This window comes from Tubulanus polymorphus, chromosome 3 (genome assembly GCF_964204645.1).
Source record: "Tubulanus polymorphus chromosome 3, tnTubPoly1.2, whole genome shotgun sequence".
NCBI lineage: Eukaryota > Metazoa > Nemertea > Palaeonemertea > Tubulaniformes > Tubulanidae > Tubulanus > Tubulanus polymorphus.
The window spans coordinates 23,667,825-23,689,244 of NC_134027.1; the positions used below are offsets into that span (position 1 = coordinate 23,667,825).

General features: G+C 39.9%; 1 protein-coding gene across 2 annotated transcripts in view; it reads right to left on the reverse strand.

Annotated features, from left to right (window-relative positions):
* Positions 1 to 349: 349 nt before the first annotated feature.
* The window catches only part of LOC141902354 (glucose-6-phosphate isomerase-like), a 53,042-nt gene continuing 31,971 nt past the window's right edge, over positions 350 to 21,420 (reverse strand). For both annotated transcript variants that reach the window (XM_074790036.1, XM_074790037.1), the window contains exons 6-15: positions 19,547 to 19,618; positions 17,385 to 17,483; positions 13,076 to 13,136; positions 10,452 to 10,531; positions 9,907 to 9,990; positions 9,096 to 9,258; positions 8,176 to 8,252; positions 7,873 to 8,077; positions 6,929 to 6,995; positions 350 to 6,501 (exon numbers count right to left, since the gene is read on the reverse strand). In XM_074790036.1, the coding sequence (XP_074646137.1) occupies positions 6,378 to 6,501; positions 6,929 to 6,995; positions 7,873 to 8,077; positions 8,176 to 8,252; positions 9,096 to 9,258; positions 9,907 to 9,990; positions 10,452 to 10,531; positions 13,076 to 13,136; positions 17,385 to 17,483; positions 19,547 to 19,618 (1,032 nt within the window). In that variant the 3' untranslated portion in view covers positions 350 to 6,377. The remainder of the gene's footprint in view (positions 6,502 to 6,928; positions 6,996 to 7,872; positions 8,078 to 8,175; positions 8,253 to 9,095; positions 9,259 to 9,906; positions 9,991 to 10,451; positions 10,532 to 13,075; positions 13,137 to 17,384; positions 17,484 to 19,546; positions 19,619 to 21,420) is intronic.

The following is a 21,420-nucleotide window of genomic DNA, read 5'->3' on the forward strand; positions in this document are numbered from 1 at the left end:
GAATAAATTGAATTCATATACACATCGATATGAATAAATTGACCCTAGGATTGTATCTACTTGCACTCAATTTCAAAAGTTGCAGGATCTCTCTACAATCATGTACCCACTTTGAAGAATTGGGTATTTTTACCGCCAACCCGTCTACCCTGACTACATTGCGGAACCGGGGCACTAGCCTGTAATTTCGAAAATCTATATTGGCGCCGCGTGGAAAACCTCTTCGACGGAAATTTCAGCCGAAACCAAACGAATCCATGCATATATACATGAAATATAACACAATAGCCTCTTGAGGGTAAGACCGAAATAACCACGAAGAGAGAAATCAGGAAAAAAAATAATCAGAAAACTTCAATCAATTTTTTATTCTATATAAATTTCGTAAATAAATTTTTTTTCTCTTCAAATATTATTATCATCATTTATATTCAATACTATTATTATAATTCCAAAAAGTAATCTTTAAAAAAAACATTCTTTATCGATTTATTTCATTCCAGGTCGTTTATGTTGTCCGTCAAATTTTCATCGAAATCCCATATATATACATGTACTGCGAAAGTTTGACAAATTCGGCGTTTAAATTCATTACTACGTCGGATTGCGCAATCACAACAATACCATAACTAGGCCAGAAGAAATTAAGTCTTATCGTTCGTTGTCGGGCACATATCCTAAAATAAATTAAATCAATACAAACAGAACTCCATCCATATATGATCCGTTGAAAACACGAGAACCAATTCTTCTACAAAACACTAACTCTATACTCGAATCTATTCATTGATAACAATATTCTATCCGACTTTTAAAGCCATTGAAAAACAAATCGTGGATTTAACTCGGCTCTATGGGGCCAATGGTAAAACTGAAGACTAGTAAAAATCGAGCATAAAGATGAAAGTGAAAGCTCATTCTGCAGTTTGTCATCATTTTTTGAGGTGGAATTATTAACGACATTGACTGAACAAGCATATTTTTTGGGGAGTCATCTTGTTGCCGCAAGTGAGCGACTTCAGAGAATGATAATGCCAATCTACACACTATTAAAGAATAAGTTATCAGGATCCAGCTTCGATTGCAAGTTCCCAAACTGATTTCACATTAGCACATAGATAAATGAATAAGAATCTAGGTTTGAAGATAATACTTTTACAATGAATCTAGCCTTTAAATACCTAAACCCACAAGGGGACCGTAATCACCTAAGGCATTATTAGTAGGTTTTCGAGACCCAACGCATTTCTCACATGAATACCGAAAGATACACGTGTAGATACAGATTATAGGATTTTCTTGCATGTGTAGATACAGAATACAGATTATCCCTCATGTGTAGTAGATACAAAATACTTGATTTCCCCTTGCGTGTAGATACAGAATACGAGATCACCTCACGAGTGTAGATACAGAATACGGGATTGTTTCATACCTGTAGACACAGAATACAGGATTGCCTGACTTGTGTAGATACAGAATACAGGATTGCCTGACATGTGTAGATACAGAATACGAGATCGCCTGACATGTGTAGATACAGAATACAGGATTGTCTGACATGTGTAGATACAGAATACAGGATTGCCCGACATGTGTAGATACAGAATACAGGATTGCCTGACATGTGTAGATACAGAATACAGGATTGCCCGACATATGTAGATACAGAATACAGGATTGCCTGACATGTGTAGATACAGAATACAGGATTACCTGACATGTGTAGATACAGAATAGGGGATCGCCTGACATGTGTAGATACAGGATACAGGATTATCTCTCAGGTGTGCAGATTGGCTCCTTTAGTCGTAAAGATAGAAAAGTTTCGTATCGAAGCTTAATAAAATAAATGTTTGAAAAATCAACAACACCATTTAATTCATTTTATATCAGAACATGCTTCGCGTGCGATTACCACAAACAACTGATAAAACTATTTTCATAACTATTTCGCGCTGGTGGGAAAATAAATTTGAACCAGATAATTACAAACTATCTTTCGACCCCAAACATACATCATCCTGACTTGCCGAGGTTTGGTTGCTTCTCTTGTGGGCGCAACACTCCTCAGTAACTACGAGTTGTTCGTTTATTTCACCAATTAAAGGCCATGCACCATTAAAACAGCATATTTTGCCAGATGAAAAATTGTACTTACAACCGCTTCAATTGGCTTTTCCGACTACATAGCCACGCAAACCAAATCTTGGCAAGTGAGGATGAACACAATCTGTGAGCTTTTAACACTTAACAAATGCATAATAATTATCATAATTGCTATTACCATTACTATTATTATTATTATTAATATATTTCATTAAATAATGATAATTTAATTATATAAAACATTGTTGAGACAGTTTGCTGCTTTGGACAGTCGCGAGTAAATGAGTAGATGAAAAGGACAGCGAAAGTCCCGATACCAGCACACTGCGTGTATTACAGTCAAACGCAACATGACAAAGAAATTCCAGGTCAGTTCTTTAATTCGTCCTTACGATGGCATTGCGAGACTCTGCCACGTTCCTCCGTCACCGAGATACAGGAAACTCGTGGTGAATGTGGCCGAGTCCGACGATGCCATTAAGTCCGACATACTTACACGTATATAATGATATGCTTAAGTTCTCATTCATTCTTATTCGTAAATTCTAGTTAATTCTTCCCCAATAAATAAGTAATCACTAACTCATACTAATGTACTTGATTCTTAACAAGCGTAAATTACAAGCTCACGATAACATACACCCCTCCACAGAGAGACAGAACTAAGGAAAGTGAAAGCTCCTTTTTGATTTTCATCGCAGGTATTACTACGAATACACCACTAATTGAAAAATCTGCTTAACTTGTCAAAACGTAGCAAAACGACAATATTGTTCTAGTTAAAACAAAGCGCTTGGTTTCTTGAAAGAGGTTACACTTAAAACAGACAAGTTTGAAATATTGTCGATATTGAAGATACGATGTCACCAATATGACATCAACGAAATTTTTAATGTAAAAGCCTGGCGCACGCAGCAAGATAAACATCGAAACAAGAAACATACCCGGTACAGAATTGTGTCGTTTAGCTACTGTAACATGGCGCGTGGTAGTTGAAACGTTTCTTGTTTGCTAAATTTTGGGGCCAGAAAAAACATTTCAGTTTCGTGTGGCGTGCACACTGAATTTCACCCTTTCGTTAAACAGGACGCCACCTTGTGGCCAACGTCTATTAGCAAAGTTCTCATTAGCCACTGATGGCAACCTTCTTAATCCGGATCATTTGGGAAAAGTGAAATCAATCCGGCTCACGAGAAATCCGCGCCTTGATTATCATATTCTTATTAGCTGGATTTAACTGATCGGGATTAAACAGGGGGGTGAATCTGGTCCAAGGGCAAAACTAAAACTGGTCGATAAACTTAACTCCCGGCAGATTTTCTATCGTAACGCAAAGAAAGACACTAGGTTTAATTCATCTCAAGTATTAATACATACTGCATGCGAAGTAATACGGACACATTTTCACAGAAAATTATTTGCATTCTTAATAACTTCAAGGCTAACCCCGCCTTGACTGAGCCAGTTTCAGAAAAAAATTAAACACCTAAATATCTGCATTTATTCAGTTTATCTTATGCTGGCATGAATCTGCTGCCTGTAGCAGGTAGTACCTACACCTTCATACAATCACATTTTGACAACGGATGAGTGGGCAACCTGAATTCCACACACAGAGACGATCTGGCCGTGGTCAAACTGGCGCAGTCATTCACACATTACTAAAACGCTAGATGCTGTGGCAAGTGAGGAGACTCCTTTCTAGAACCTGCTCGCCTAGCATTCAAGCGCAATAATTTTGACCAATACTAAAATTTGACACGGGCCTGGTCTGATATTTTTGGTCAGTCCAAAAACTTGCGTGATCGCGGCTATGGTTTGTGGCCTTGAGTGGGAAATTTCTAAACAAGTACCTCGTGTCCGCATAAGAGACCCTTAGTGATAGTCCCTTGATTGAAGGGTGGGGGTACAGGCAGCGGATTTAGGAGTCAATCCTTTTTGTGAAACCGTCTAACAGGACACTAAGTTATGAAATGAAGTTATCCTTTCGTTGTTTCACGTTTTTGGCAACTAATTTCAACCGAAGACAAATGAAGTAAAAAGTGACAGTAATCATTTTTCGTAACGATATCAACAATTATGTTAATTTTGCAAAGACTAATTTACATTATTTACAAGAAGTGTTTTACAGTTCTAAGTATTGCGGATGAATAACTGACAGTCGCGTGGCAGGATGGGCACTCTAGTGCTGGATCATTTTGAAATAAGGTTTGCCTACCGTGGTCACATATTTTTGGGACTGCATACAAGGCAGACAAGATGATGCAACTTCATTTCGACAATAAATAATGATAAGTTCGAGCCGGCGCCGAGCAAAAACCGTAATTTGAACTTTTATCGGAAAAGAGAACACACAAAACTAAATCCTAGGTCTGGCATTTTCATGAAAATCTTTTTCACCGAATTTTTAATTGTTACCTATCAAAAAGACTAACAGCATCTGAACTGAAGAGTAGAGCTTTATAAGTTCTTGGTCTCATGAACTGGTGAAAATAATAAGTTCAGTTAAAGTCGCAACTGATGTCCAACAAAGACCTAAAGTAGTAACCTTTTTTACAGAACCAAGATAAAAATAAAACCATATAACGGTACTGATTTTAAGTCAAAGCCATGACTGTACAACCTTCGAGTAATCATTTCAAACGATTACTCCAAGGTACAACCACAGATGTAAAATGGTCTTACATTGAACAAAGATGAACTTTTAGCCACTTAGGTTTAAGTAAGCCGTGACTGCACAACTGGCCGTAAACTGATAAGTTTCTAAAGAGTGCTCAATTTGATCCCACAGTTCCAAGTTAAAATACCGGTACAACAAAAGCTTCCCTTGAAAACGAAATCATTTCAACTGGGAGTTAAATCTAACTCTCAACTGCACAACTGAGTCCAGTTTCATGAAAAGATTTAACTCTGTATAGTTGTTATTTGTTTTGCTTCATTGTTTCGATGCGGCAAAGTAAACAATCTTAAGCACAGATTTTTTCACGAAACTGCGTCCAGGGAATCAGAATTGTGGATAAATTGACATCTAGACTCAAAAGAGGGTTTTCTACTTAACAGCCAGCTAAAGTCAGGTTTTAATCTGTGCGTTAAACAGACACATTTCAGAAACAACACTTCAATATATATTTATATATATATATTCTTTATCTACATTTTTCTTTTAATCATCGAACTCACGAAAATCTAGAAGCAGCTATGAAAAAAAAAAATAATAATCAGAAAGTTGATTACGATTCAGCATGACATGTTTATCACAGAATTTGACAAATTACTTAGTATATAAAACACACCACCAATCACAATACATGACATCGCCTTCGCCATGTATCTATCTATCGATTGACAGCGCCAATCAATCGTCTAAAATGGGACTAAACTCCACCCCTGTTTCGACGTACGGCGAAAAATATGGAAACCGTTTCAGAAACTCGATAATTATTATCATAATATAAGCAGGGAATTATTTAGTTTTCTAAAAAAAATTTTTATGCCATTTCTACTGATTTTTTTCAAACGCGGATAGCAAAAAAGGCCAAGAGCAAGACTTTTTATGTGTTGGAATTACAACTCCCCCTGCCCCCGCCTGATGAACGGTGAAGGCTACTAATTCAAAATCTAATGACAACCTTTGTCACAAACTAATGTGGAAGGATTCCGTCTATGGCAAGTGAGGATTCACCAGGTGTGCTAGTGTGTTGTAGGGCATTAACTGCTACAGCAACAGTGGATTCCATTTGAACCTATTGAAGATGTAAAGTACCGGCAACAAGAAACCGAAATGTCAATATCAGTTTATCAAGCAATGTGATTTGCCTTAATTTCGATCAAATATTGTAAGTACGCTATCTGGTGGCTCGGGCCTCGTTCGAGGACCCTGAAAATAGATATTCAAGGTTATCTAAGAAATCATCTAGGGGGTGCCAGGGGGCTGGGGAATTTACCAAAAAGATCAACACGAAACTAATAGCATCGACAATTCATCAATTACGTACACGGTATCACTAACTAAGCTAAAGCCGAACGTTTAAGAAAACAAAATCATTAGCGTCATCGTAAAATCATCGACCAAAAAACTGTCGTTTCTTCATTCGATTATATTCTCGAATAAGCGATAAGGAAAATCCATCGTCATCTTCGTCATCATCATCGTCGTCGTCGTCGTCGTTATCCGTCTGCCAGTGAAATGAGATAAAAACATGCGGCAACGTCATCTGTTCATTCGGTCGCTAAGATTCGTTCATTTGTCCGTCCGTCTGTCCGCGCGTTCACTTTTTATGAGCTTTGATGAAGTTAATCAGTCCGTTCGTCGACGAGTCGTGGTTGGTTACTTGTTCTTTACTGCGCAGTTCCGGCTGGATCACTTTCGCCAACTGTTTACCGAGCTCGACGCTAAGAGATAAAGAAAATGAAACGTTCACTATTAACATCATCGCAGCGCATCAATTTACAGTCACATTGACGTTTAGAAACAATTCCTGCGATAAGTGGTGATCTTAAAACCGTCTGACCACAACGTAATTCATCAACGGTATACCATCCCTTGCAGGGTTTGAATGTGATGACTTTGCCACGGTACTCTCTTGCAGGGATTTGAACCTGATGGCATCGTCAGACTCTGCCACATTCCTCTCTCACAGGAAATTGAACCTGATTGCATTATGACTCTGCCACATTCTTCCCTTGCAGGGGTTTGACCTGATGGCATCATGAGACTCTGCCACATTCCTCCCTCATAGGGACTTGTTCCTGATGGCATCGTGAGCCACGTTCTTCCCACGTAGGTGATGGTATCCTCTGTATATTTATATAAACTTACCCCCACTGATCGTACGAGTTGATATCCCATATAACACCTTGAGTGAAGATTTTATGTTCATACATGGCTGTAAGACAGAGAAAGAACGTACCAAGGATTATTTCGGATTTTTCGGGTATTTCATAACTAATCACCGGGTTGAACTGTTAAACGCATTCACTGCCACCCGGATAATACAGTGCTGCCCCCAGTTGCTACTACAAGTACACTTGTTGTTGGTAAGAGCTATTATTGTTGCATAATTGACCGATGAGCATTGAGAATGAAAAATGAGTTTGTACACATTGTCAACCAATCAGGAACTGCGTCACTCCCATGAGCAATAGGGCAAATATCATACAGTGAATAGGAAGGATAAGCTACAAGTAAACTTGTAGTGGTACCGGTGGCACAACCGGAACTATGAGATAACTCGAAGTGGTAATGATGGCTGAACCGGAACTACGAGATAACGCGAACCGAGACTACGAGATAACTCGTAGTGGTACTGGTGGCAGAACCGGAACTATGAGATAACCCGAAGTGGTAATGATGGCTGAACCGGAACTACGAGATAACGCGAACCGAGACTATGAGAAAACTCGTAGTGGTACTGATGGCAGAATCGGAACTATGAGATAACTCAAATTGTCATTGATGGCAGAACCTGAACTATGGGATAACTCGTAGTAGCAATGAAGGCTGAACCAGAACTATGAGATAACTCATAGTGACAATGATGGCTGAACTGGAACTATGAGATAACTCATAGTGACAATGATGGCAGAACCGGAACTATGAGATAACTCAAATTGTGATTGATGGCAGAACCTGAACTATGAGATAACTCGTAGTAGCAATGATGGCAGAACCGGAACTACAAGAAATCCAGGAAGTCAGTAGTGAATGCGTTAACTGCTTTGAAAAAATGCTGTAAGGGAGGCTTGGTGTTTTAGATGACTTACCGATAAGTACACCTAACACAAATGGAGACAGTTTCTGGAATATGATCGAGTTGCTCGGTTTGTTGCCCTTGAACACTTTATGCGGCAAAATTCGTTTGATGTCTTCGGCGTCCATTCCGGATTTGACGAGTTCAGCCTCAGCCTCGGCGGCCGGTTTACCGACCATCAACGCTTCGGTCTGCGCCAGGAAATTGGCCATCAAAATCTACAACGACGATAACAGTCGAAAACGTTCAGCTCGGAAACTAAAGTTTGAGAAAAGAGACAAAGTCTATCATCATCAAGGATTCGATCACTACTCACCTCATGATGGAGCCCGTTTTGAACGGGGTTGTGAGTTTCAACCGGGGCCAGAAAATCACACGGTATTAACCGAGTACCTGCGCAGGCAAAGAGAAACGTACAACATTATTTCGATTCATAACCATTGGAAAAATTTTGAGAAAATGGGTTCTCATGATGATACAGGGTAGCGCCACTTCCCCCCTCCCACCCCCACTAAGATGGTCCTGGACTGGTTTTAGGTGTAAGTCATGACTATGGAACCAGCCCCAGAGTTTTCCCAGCCACATGTAACAAAAATTCATCGAGTGAATCAACATCAGGTGCATGGAGAAATGTACAACTACCCCGGTTAATTCATTTTCTATGAATCATAAATTGATTAAGATTCATAGCATATCCAAATGCCACCATCTTCACTCGTCAAGGGATTCGAACCCACTACGCTAAAGCTGTTCCCCGAACCCCTTGACCTCACGAGTCGTTGGAGTCGTTACTAGCCGACCAGAATCAGGTCGGGCCAATCATAGAGCCTGTAACAAACAACGTTAGGCTTCTGTTGGTTTTCCCGTTAAATGGACCAATCAGCGAACGTTTTACCGAACAAGGAAGTATTTCGCAAATCGATAAATGGCGTCATGCACAACAGCGCCAGTAATGAAGTCACAAATCGTGAGGCCAGGGGGCTGGTGGAAGCGAGTACGGGAGCGATGCCGGACCACTGGCAAGCGAGGATGAATTCCCCGGGTTTCCAGATTTATTTTTTTAAGCAAAATTTGTCGAATTCTTTGATTTCAATTATTTTTACTTTTATTTTGATTTTGATCTTGATTTTAATTATTATTATTATTATTTCCTGACTTTTTCAGGTCTTTTCCAGTTTGGTGGCCACCCTGCGTCTATTTCGATGAGCCCTGAAATTTTCTTTTTTTCGTCATTACCTTGATGGATAAGTTGATAAAACGCGTGTTGGCCGTTCGTACCGGGTTCACCCCAGACGATCGGCCCAGTCGAGTAGTCGACACGCGCGCCCGAACGCGTCACGTATTTACCATTCGACTCCATATCACCTTGTTGAAAATATGCAGCGAATCTGTGCATATACTGAAACAATTGAGAAATATAATTATCAGACACGTGCAAATAACTAAACAATAGGCATTATCAGCACATTCCCCTCAACTTAGGGTATTTTTGCCAGGTTTGCAGTTTCTGTTCCCATCAAATAAATGAGTACCACTCAGGACATAATCCACAGGTTCAAGGTTTTGTCCCTTCAAACCCACTCAACACCGCTCGAGGCATTATTTGCAGGATTTAGGTCATTTTCCCCCTTCTACGCAGGGAGCACTACTCGGGGCATTATAAGTTGATTTGAGGTTTCTTTTCCCCTTCAACTCACTGAGCGCCCACTCAGGGCATTATCAGCAGATTCAAGCTTTTTCTGCTCAACCTATTCAGCACCGCTCCAAGGTTCAAGGTTTTCCTGCATCACTCAGGGCGTTAGGTTCGATGTTTATTTTCCCATTCAACCGCTGACCACCACTCAGGGCATTATCAATGCATTTGAAATTTTTTTTTCCACTCAACTTGCTGTCAGAGTACCACTCAAACATTATCAGAAAGGATTGAGGTTATATTTTTCCTGATTACTTTGAGCCGAAGAACCTTCGACCAAGAAACGCTGACTTCAAACCATGGATTGACAGCACTATCAACTCATCGGCCCGGCGTTATCTTATCATATCTTACCTGATCATAAGGAAGAAGAGCATGACTTTCAGCACCATAGAAGTTTTGATACCAGATACCAATCATGGCAAGAATAACTGGCACCTGTTAAATACAAACAGTAGATTAAGTATTTCACTGGTGAGAATTAGGAAAATTAGGTCTCTGAAATAAACTACAAGTATTAGATCCATCTAACACGTTCGCTGCAGGCTTGATAATACGGTGCTGCCCCCAATTGTCAGTACAAATATACTCATACGTAGGTCGGCAGTGGTGCTGTTACATAGTCGACCTTTGACCAATGAGCATAGAGAATGAAGCAGAGTTTGTTCAAATTGCCAGCCAATCAGGAACTGTGTAATTCCAGCGTGCCAGCGTGCAAATATCTAACTGTAAATACGAAGAATCATCTAAGAATATATTCGCCATAGTGGCACTGGTGACAGAACTAGAAGTACGAGTATATTTGAGGCCGGCAGCGAACGTGTTAAATGGTTTCAATGATGGATTTGTTCGTTGAAAAAAAAAACAACCCGAAAAAATTCCCACTTCTTTCGTCTTACGTTTTTCTCTAAGGGAGCAGTTCGGAAATGCTGGTCCATGTAGTGGGCCCCAGACAGAAGAGCTTCAAAGTTTTCCATTCCTGAAAATATTACGAAAACATACAACCATCAAATAATCTTTTTCCCAAATGAAAATTTCAAAATTGAAACTTCTCAGGATCCCATCTATAAGAATTGGTGCGCGTGATAAATCAAATATTGTTCTGATACGCTGAGTCATTCTAATGGGACATCCAATGCTACTGTGGCATTCAATGATTCCGCTTATGGCAAGTGAGGATCTACCAGGTGTCCCTAGTAGTTACTCAGTCTCCTGTGTTCAATTTCTTCTACGTTTCAGTTCAAGTTAAACAATCTTTTCTCTTAAATAAATGAATTGTTTATGAAAACTATACCGATCACTGAATAAAAATATGAATTTGACGTATATTTGGAGGGCCCTGTAATCTATGGAATCGGGAGCCTAAAAAAGGGCACAGTAGCCGAGTGGTTTAAGCCGCCGGTCACTGGTCTCGTCAATCCAGGGTTTATAGGTTTAAACCCTGGTGGCGACAGAGTATCTTGGTCGAAGGTTCTTCTCTGGTCTCTCCCCGATTGGGAAAAAGAAACATCGAACCTGCTTATAATGCCCTGTGTGGCGCTTTGCGGGTTGAGGGTGTTAAAAAAAGGGAGCCTATTCAGTTCATTTGACGATGAACTTGTTTTGACAACGTTCTCTGTCTGTTGGCCGATAGCTGGTACTGCAGCTGCCCCATTACACTTAGATATCATATTTTTCCATTCAAAAAATGGATAGTGTATATATATTTATCATAAGTGATTTTAATGAACAATGAAATTTTTATTTTCGACTTTCATTCTGTTTAGTTGACCCAGTAGTTACGTACGCGGTGAAAAAAACTGACAAATGCAAATTGTACCCCTAAAGGCCACGGTAACAAGGTTTCACCGCTATGCTATATTTGAACAGTGTCATTTTGTTGTTTATTCAAGTATAAATATCGAACATATTTTGGTGAATTTGTGACGTTTAAAGGGAAAATTTGTCCTGAACATACAACACTTGACATGTCACCAGCTAGTCTCCGAGCGGTGATATGACAGCACACACCACCACTTTACATGAAAACCTTGCTTACTTTATCCATATATATAAACTCGTACTTGAGTCATTGTTGAACACACTCCCAGGACCGCCAACCAACCTCTATGTATGAATAACTAATATTGGTCTCAAAATTGAATTTTGAAATATGCAAGAACATTTACCGAAAGTAATCAGTTATCAAGGGGGGGGGTTAAGACCCCCCGTAACATCTTTCATATTTCCGTTCAAATTAATCATGAATCAAGGGGTTAAGACCCCCAGTAACACCTATAATATTTCTGTTCAAATTAATCAGTAATCAACAGTCAGACCCCCAGTAACACCTATAATATTTCTGTTCAAATTAATCAGTAATCAACAGTCAGACCCTCAGTAACACCTTTCATATTTCTGTTCAAATTAATCAGTAATCAACAGTAAGACCCTCAGTAACACCTTTCATATTTCTGTTCAAATTAATCAGTAATCAAGGAGGTAAGACCCTCAGTAACACCTTTCATATTTCTGTTTAAAAAATCAGCAATCAAGACACTTCATAACTTCTTCACATATATTTTCTGTACAAATTAATCAGCTTTAAATCAAGGGGGATATATAAGTCCCAGGGACGATTTTTACCGTTTTGTACGCATCAAACAAATCAAATCATTCGAGTTAAAATCTAAATCGTGCATAGATTTAGACCAGTAACTTAAAATAAGTTCAAGTTAGTAGATTGAAAATGGATGGCAACGCACCCAGCCCTAAGGACCGACTTCATAATAAACAGCTTCATCTAAAACGATTTGAACAGATCAACAGTCAACGATCAATGACCATTTCTTGGTTTGGATATTTCTCTTATTTTTTTAAATCAAGCTCATGGATATTTCAACGGTGAGTAGTCTTCGATCAATGGATTGATATGTGTCGCTGTTGACCCCCGAACTTTATTACGAGGACAAACATCGGCGTCATTTTTCAATTCGGATAAATACGAGATAACGACACTCGACACGAGCGACGAAAAAAAAATCATTTCGTAATTTTCATTTCGGCGGCGATGGCATGCACTCAATCACGTACTGCAAATCCTGTCGATAATATCAATAAAGGACAAGGCCACGCTAATTCAGCCTTGTTCGCCATGAACTTATATTCACATACTTTTGATTCGGAACTCGGGATAAAACACTGGAATCAGCTTCACGAGTCAAATCAATAATTCTGGGTCCAATTTTCCGTTACACAACAAACGAACAAAATGCTTCATTAGATTAAAACCCTATCAGCCCTGACCCTGACTAATTCTCACCCTGAAGTGCTGGAGATTATTTGAAAATTTTGAATAAATTTCATCCCAGTGCATCATATAACCCTAGAGTGTGTCTTCACTGCAATGCGGTGTATTGTTAGTTACTAATATCTCACAATGTTTGACACGTGCTGCCAATTTTTAATAAAGACGAATCCTAGTTTTTTGTCACGAGTAAGTTGAAAGTGCGAGTGAACGCGAGGTTTACTGCGGTATACATACCTATATACACAGCTATTGATAATCCTATAGCAGACCACAACGAATAGCGACCTCCGACCCACTGAAATTAAATATACAATCAAATTACAAGCGTTAAAGCTTCAAACTCACTGGGCGATTCAGTCGGGCGATTTTTTCACTGATTTGATCACCAAGCGGAGCTGACACACAAGGTGACGCTGACTGAGTGCACCGCTGTTGTGGAATCACGAGACGCTAGCGCCACCCTATATTAAATCTAGCCGCGACTGACTCCAACAGGTTGGATTTGGACGATTCTGTCAGTTGAATCGCTGAAGTTGATCTTCAAACGCCGACCCCAAGATACAGTCCATAGTGAATCAGGGTGAAAGTCAGGCATGATGATGGTATACTGAATCAGGGTGAAGGTCAGGTATGACGATGGCGTACTGATCCAGGGTGAAGGTCAGGTATGATGATGGCGTACTGATCCAGGGTGAAGGTCAGGTATGATGATGTCGTACTGAATACATGATTACTGTGTACTGAATCAGGGTGAAGGTCAGACATGATGACCATGTACTGAATCAGGGTGAAGGTCAGGTATGATGATGGTGTATCGATCTGTTCGTGCAAACATCGATAAATCAATTATAGACGCACAATAACAGACTGTCACAACTCTATATAGATACATAATTAACTATACAGCTATCCGTCCAGATGTGATTATAGTCTATATAGAACAGCTATAGACTCTTTCATATCTCAATCACTCTATTGGGGCTGGGATGGCGTGATGAATCGATTTATATTGAGGGGCAGGGGACTCTGTTGTATCTATTCATATAGAACAGTTGTGTAGAGGTAAAAGTATTCCATCTTGATAAAACTACGCACATCGTCAAGTAATTATGAAGGAATTCGACCCCGAACTGAAATCGAATTTATGGAACAAATTTCACTGATATATAGGGAGGGGGGCTATTTAGACTCTTGGGTACGTATTGTATTACGTATTACCTCATGGTTAAATGAATCCTACGGAGGCAGCCATTTCTTCATAGAAAACAGGCCAATTAGGACTCTTCCATTCTATACCTATAACATTCAAGGAACCACAAGGTATCACTAGTGCGCATTCAGACGACGACTCCCCGACTCCTTTTCAGAATCAACTAAAATCTATATATAATTTCAAAAATTCTCGATTCGTTCGAACCTTAAAAATCAATCCGAGTTTATCTACAGTTGTGATTTTCCTTATTTCTGATGCAAGAGGCAAAAAAAAAAAATCTCGTTGAAAGTTCATCGAAAATGAACTCAATTCACGAAGGAGTTGTCGCACCAAACGCAGGCTGCCCGGTGGGAGAGCTGGTGGCACTGCAGCCCTCATTAATCAATTTCTAAGTTAGATCTTTTTTTATGGGACTACAGAACTAGATTCTATCATGGTACGCCCAACTCAACTCTCAGGTAAACAAAAATCTATCCAGAATAATCGGTAATATTTTGCTGTTTTACCCGACAGGACAATGCTCGGAATGTTTGGGTTATAACCGGGGCGATGCTCTAAATATAAACGCCTCCGTATCCAGTTACGCTCGACGATGACAACAAATCAATATTATCATTATGATTATCTAATCCGTTAATAGCATGTCTATTCATTACCGTAATCGCTTACTACTGCTGCAGTGATATCTACAGCGAGCGAGGCTGTGTCGAGATAGCAGTCAAGGGCAAACACTAGCAGAATCAGTATAGATATATAGACAGGCAGTCAAGGGCAAACACTTGGAAAATCCAGTAGAGGTAAAGTTGGGCCGACGAGGGTAAACATTTCAAGAATCCAGTAGAGGTAAAGATGGGCAGACAAGGGCAAACATTTCAAGAATCCAATAGAGGTTAAGATGTGCAGTCAAGGGCAAACATTTCAAGAATCTAGTAGAGGTGAAGATGGGCAGACAAGGGCAAATATTTCAAGAATCCAGTAGAGGTTAAGATGGGCAGACAAGGGCAAACATTTCAAGAATCCAGTAGAGGTGAAGATGGGCAGACAAGGGCAAACATTTCAAGAATCCAGTAGAGGTGAAGATGGGCAGACAAGGGCAAATATTTCAAGAATCCAGTATAGGTTAAGATGGGCAGAGAAGGGCAAACATTTCAAGAATCCAGTAGAGGTGAAGATGGGCAGACAAGGGCAAACATTTCAAGAATCCAGTAGAGGTGAAGATGGGCAGACAAGGGCAAATATTTCAAGAATCCAGTAGAGGTTAAGATGGGCAGACAAGGGCAAACATTTCAAGAATCCAGTAGAGGTATAGATGGGCAGACAAGGGCAAATATTTCAAGAATCCAGTAGAGGTAAAGATGGGCAGACAAGGGCAAACATTTCAAGAATCCAATAGAGGTTAAGATGTGCAGTCAAGGGCAAACATTTCAAGAATCTAGTAGAGGTGAAGATGGGCAGACAAGGGCAAATATTTCAAGAATCCAGTAGAGGTTAAGATGGGCAGACAAGGGCAAACATTTCAAGAATCCAGTAGAGGTGAAGATGGGCAGACAAGGGCAAACATTTCAAGAATCCAGTAGAGGTGAAGATGGGCAGACAAGGGCAAACATTTCAAGAATCCAGTAGAGGTGAAGATGGGCAGACAAGGGCAAATATTTCAAGAATCCAGTAGAGGTTAAGATGGGCAGACAAGGGCAAACATTTCAAGAATCCAGTAGAGGTGAAGATGGGCAGACAAGGGCAAATATTTCAAGAATCCAGTAGAGGTTAAGATGGGCAGACAAGGGCAAATATTTCAAGAATCCAGTAGAGGTTAAGATGGGCAGACAAGGGCAAACATTTCAAGAATCCAGTAGAGGTTAAGATGGGCAGACAAGGGCAAACATTTCAAGAACCCAGTAGATGTATAGATGAGCTGACAAGGGCAGACATTTCAAGAATAAATAGAGGTATAGATGGGAGAGGTTAAGCGCAGTGAGGGAGAGATAGAGGGGAGAGAGGAGGGGAGGGCTGAGAGATGACGGGGGGAGGGGGTAAAAAGAGGGTACAGATAGAGGGGAGGGAAAAGAGAGGATAGAGACAAGAGAAGAACATGTGTGTAAAGGGAAGCATGGAAGATGGGAGAGAGTTAGGATGGGGAGGGAGGATAAAGAGGTAATGGGGATAGAGGGAAAAAGGGAAATGAGTGAGATAGAGGGCAGATATAAAGAGGGAGGATGTAACAAGAGCAGACACGAGAGGGCAGAGAACGGAAGAGCCGAGAGAGATAGAGAGCCAAGGTTAGCTGTCAAGGGTCTGAAGTATCAGACACACACTCACAGCTCCATCATCAATCACTAGACTAATCCTAAGCAGTGAACTCGAGAAGAAACCGCCGATAGAGCGAGAGACCCAGCAGCGATTCGATCTTATTATAACCACCAATTACTCGACAAATCCCACTTAAACCCCCCCCCTCTCTCTTCTATCTCCGATAGATTCATAATCAAACATTCGATGACTTCGATATATCGTCGCGTAAACGACGAATTGCTTCCGCGTTTAAGATCGTTTTAAAACCCGGCGACTTCGTTTCCGGCTCGAGACAAATTCGCATTATTTCGCCAGATTTTCCGCCGACGCGATTAAAATTTCTCTCCGAAAGACAAACATTCGAAAATAATCAACTCGATTTTCAACTCGAAGAGTTCATTCTTAATTCGCAACAGCCGAACTGAGCCCGCGACTTGTGAGCCGGAAATATGTGGAACAGTGAGCAGTATTCGCGAAGATAGTGAAAACGTCATATAAATATTACCTCGGAGACCTTTTGGACTCAATTCTTAAAATGTGGCATCACATTACACCTTTACGAATTCCCCGATTTTTCCATGTAATAAAATAAAATTCTTAAGGTGAATCTGCGGCAGGTGAATGGCAAAATTTCTTTGTTTTAAAGGTCTTAAATCTACCTATTTTTCATGAATCGCGTATTAAACGTGCAGTAGGCATATCCACTTTCCCTGAGTTTACAAGATTTTTTTGCAAATCTTGTCAAAGTTCCCCCTTTTTTTCATGATCGACTGATTAGTTGGGCCCGCTTTTAAAAACTGGTATTACCTTTAACCCCGGGGCTAACTCAATACATTATCAATTAAGTAAGCCCCCGAGTTAAAGGTTATACCAGTCCATAAAACTGGCCCCCGAGTTCTGCCCGATTTATTTTAGATTTTCCGATTCCCTGAGCGTTCCAGGTTTTCCAGGTCAGTTGAAACCTCGTCTCAGAGCGGGGATTTCATATCATCGTTGTACACCACAAACAGCGCGTTTCAACGATCGTTAAAACGAACTTACGTCCCAAAATTCGAACATATTCTTCTCGTCGATTCCAAATTCGCGACATTTCGGTCCGTTCGTCGACAACGCCACGAAATGTTTCGACACGGCGCTCGGCTGAAAATAGAAAAAAAAAACATTAACCCTTCATCTAGCAAAGTTACTGCTTACTAACTACAGTTCGATATAACGGGATACCGGCAACACCAGATGGCGCAACAAAACACCAGGGCCCAGTTCCATGGTCATGGCTTAGGCTTAAGACGTCTTAGTTCTATAACCAAGCTAACAACTTAAGAACATTTTTGGACTTAAGTCTCAACTGAGGAACCGGCCGTAGGTTATTCGAAGTGGAAATCAGTTCATTCTCAATGAGATTTTAACTTGATTTTTAGGCTTCCAAATCCGGAAATCATCAAACGAGTCATCGGGTAGATTTTAGATTCCCATTCTCACTCGTTGTATGGTATTGATGTCGAAGAAAATTGATTTACTAATCGCAAAAGTTGACCCGATTTTAATTGAAATGTAGAAGAAATTGAAGCGCGGTAACCCAGTGCGACTCGCGATCCTGGCGGATTATCGCTGAATCCTCGCTTTCCTCGGTAGTATCGCCGATATCCCCATTCAAGAGCTTGAATATTTGCATAGGGCAGACTAATACCCCCTCCGCGCAAATGCTTAACAGTTTTGATGCAAGGCCTAAGAGGAGCTTTTCACATAACATCCACTATATAAATAGATGCTAAAAATGGCCACCAGTCAGCCATCTTAGATTTTTTCGTAATGATAACAATAATTGGCCTTAAATACAGCGCTTTACGGATGATGAAACATTCCATAAAACGGAGACATTTCAGAATGAATGGATGAAACGCCCTACAGCCTGAGTTTGGGGCAGCATCGGAAAAAGCTTGGACGCCACTATCAAAGACGGACTGACTATCAAGGCGAACTTCGGTTATCGGAGTTAGTCGACTATAGTCGATCTAAACGAAACCGAATATCAGTTATTCGGAACTACGGTCGGGAAATGGTCGACCACGCGATCGAGCGCTAGGGATTTATTACTAGACGAGAAATTCAATTCGCATTTTCGATACGTATTAACATCTGAAGCTACTGTTTACGAGAGAGCCGCTGACTGAAACAACACTCGAGATTAAGTTCATTAAGTTTGATGATACACGAGCAGCACGGCGGCGGCGATGCGCGAGGAATGGGTGAAAATTGTTTTAACGGCGAAGCCGACCGTTTTTTCAGATGGTCTTAAAGCTACAAAGTTATCGAGTTTATAAAAGCAACCGCGGAATTAGAGCTTATAATCATCGGGTCTGAAAGTATTCTCGCAGTGGTTGAATCTAATCGATTTGATAATGCACGTCGCTATAGACAGGTCTACTGTATTTGATTAAACCCGCTATGCAAATATTGGAAAGATTAAAAGCATAATGTATCATCTAACAATTAATTACTGAATCATAAATTTTGCTTTCAATCTTTCTAAATTTGTACATAGTGGTTTGAATCATGTAATTTATTCTTCAGGACCCAGTTCCACAGTTGTGAGTTAGAGTTAACTCTTAGTTAAAGTTAGTTCATTTTCAATGTTTTAAACCAGGGTCAAATCTTAACTCAGAACTGCGGAACTGGACCCAGATTTAATAAACCAGATAAACCAATTAACTAAATAAATCAGACCAGATTTAATAAGGTCTTCAGGCAAGACCAGTTGTAAATTCGAATCTTTGACCTTAACCTAATTTAAGTCAAGGCCCATTTCGGTTCTATATCCAATCTAACAATTTAAGACCAGCCGAAGCCCCTTTTAGTTGTTCTATCGACTTAAGACCTTTTTTGGAGGGTTCTATAACCAATCTAACACTTTAGATCACACGAGCAGTAAAAGCTCATTTTTGTTCTATAGCTAATCTAACAACTTAAGACCAGCCTAAGCCCTTTTGGTCATTCTATAACCAATCAAACAACTTTAGATCAGTCTGAGCCCATTTTGGTTGTAACGCAAGAACCGGTCTAAGGCCCTTATGGTGGTTCTATATAACCAACCCAACAACTTTAGACCAGTTTTAAGGTCAGGTCTCAGATCGTATGATTTCAATCTTAGCATGAAATCAGTCTTAATAGAATGGTTTTAGAATAAACTAAGCCTAGATACTTACATCTTTGGCGACGTTCAGGAACCATTTTTTCGCCGAATTCGCGTTCGTAATCGTTTCCAACGTTGTAAACGTCTGAAAAATGAAAATTCAACAAAATTATGAACGAATTAAATACGAAACTGGCGATAGAGGAATCAATCTCACAACACATTCAACATTCGTAGCCAACTTGAGTCATGACAGTTTGCTGATCAAATGTCGATAATGTCTGGTGTTTGTGGTTAATTTTCAGTTGAAAATGTCTCAGAAAAAGTCCTGGGGCCAGTTGCACAGTCGTGACTTAAGTCCAATAGTGGTCTTAAATCCAATAGTGGTCTTAAATTCTAAGACTGGTCTTTAGTTGTTAGATTGGCTATAGAACTAAGTTGGTCTTAGCCAGGTCTTAAGTCTAAGCATGTCTAGTCTTAGTCATGACTATGCAACCGGTCCCTGAACACGTGTGTGAAATCGGCATCATTAGTTTTGAAAGTATCCTGACAAAGTGTCTAATATCAAATATGTCAAATATATGAAGTCGTGAGTACAAGAGTGGATGAATACTTTTTGAAAGTGTGTTGACAAAATGTCTGGCGTTTATAGTTCATCTTCAATAAAAAAAATGCCTCAAGCGAAGTCCGTAACGTACTTTTAACCCTGGCATCAGAAATGGAAAGAATGGCGATTAAGTATCGAATGTCCAAGGAGGTGCACGGTCCACGTACCTGCATTTAAACAGGACCCGGTATATCAACAATTCTTTCAATGTCGAAAGTTTTAAATTTTTGGAATTACGTAACTTTCGCGTAAAAACAAGACCGGAGAAATTGAACTTCCAACATCATGCAGGGCGCTTGTAACAAGAGCATAGTACGGTGCTGCCATCGCGTGGCAGACATCGAGATAATTTTTTTCCTTGTCAGCAGCGAGGAGGAGTCTGGCTCGGCAGAAGACAGTGATGGATTATCAATTCTCATGCCAGTGTTTTTGCGCTCAGTGTTTAACGCTCTCTAGGGATATATATATATATACATGTACACGGAGAGCCGCGTTTCAGCCGTCATGCAGACATTTAATTACAAAATTCTTACGTCGTCTCATATTACGGCAATAAAACGTCAAAACACACAATAATTACAAAACTCGGTAGGCACGCATGCGGACTATACGCTCGGTTAGGCTTTTTTTTCAATTACTCGGAGTACATATCCGGCTCCCGGAATTTCACAAAAAAACATAAAATTGAAAAAAATCTTCCCGGTAATGATTTGTAAAATTTAGCAAATCTATTCTCAAATTCAATTCATCGCAATTTATATTCCTTTCATATTTTCTCTACAGTCCTTCAATAATTATACCACGAAAAACACTAATTTTTCATCTTCTTTTTCCAGTTCCATATAACGCCAGTGATGAGAAAAAAATTATATTTTCTTGTTTTTTCTTGAAAAAATCCTTACTGCAAGTATGATCATTAAAAAAAGCCTAAATAACGATTACTGGTTTCGATTTTATTACTGAATCTCTCCCGCCCCCCCCCCCCCAAAGCCCGTCAAAACGAGGAATAAATCATAATTTTACTTAACAGATGAAATTAGGTCATTATTACGGAGTAACTAATCATGATTTTATCTAATTGGAGAAATCTGTGCTGTCTACTGACAGATGATACAAATTCGTGACTTTGGCCACATTTTTGGAATTTCCGGTAAAACGAGTTCGTTTCAACGCGCTATGCACCATTAAAAGTCGGTTAAGTCATCGCATTAAGTCTTCACTCAACTGATTAAGTCGCCTATGTTAATTCCTAGGTGTGTAAGAGATCGTTTGGACGTAACCCATCGAACTTAATTCGTCTATATTTTTGATCGGTAATTTCTCGGTTTCCAATTCAATTT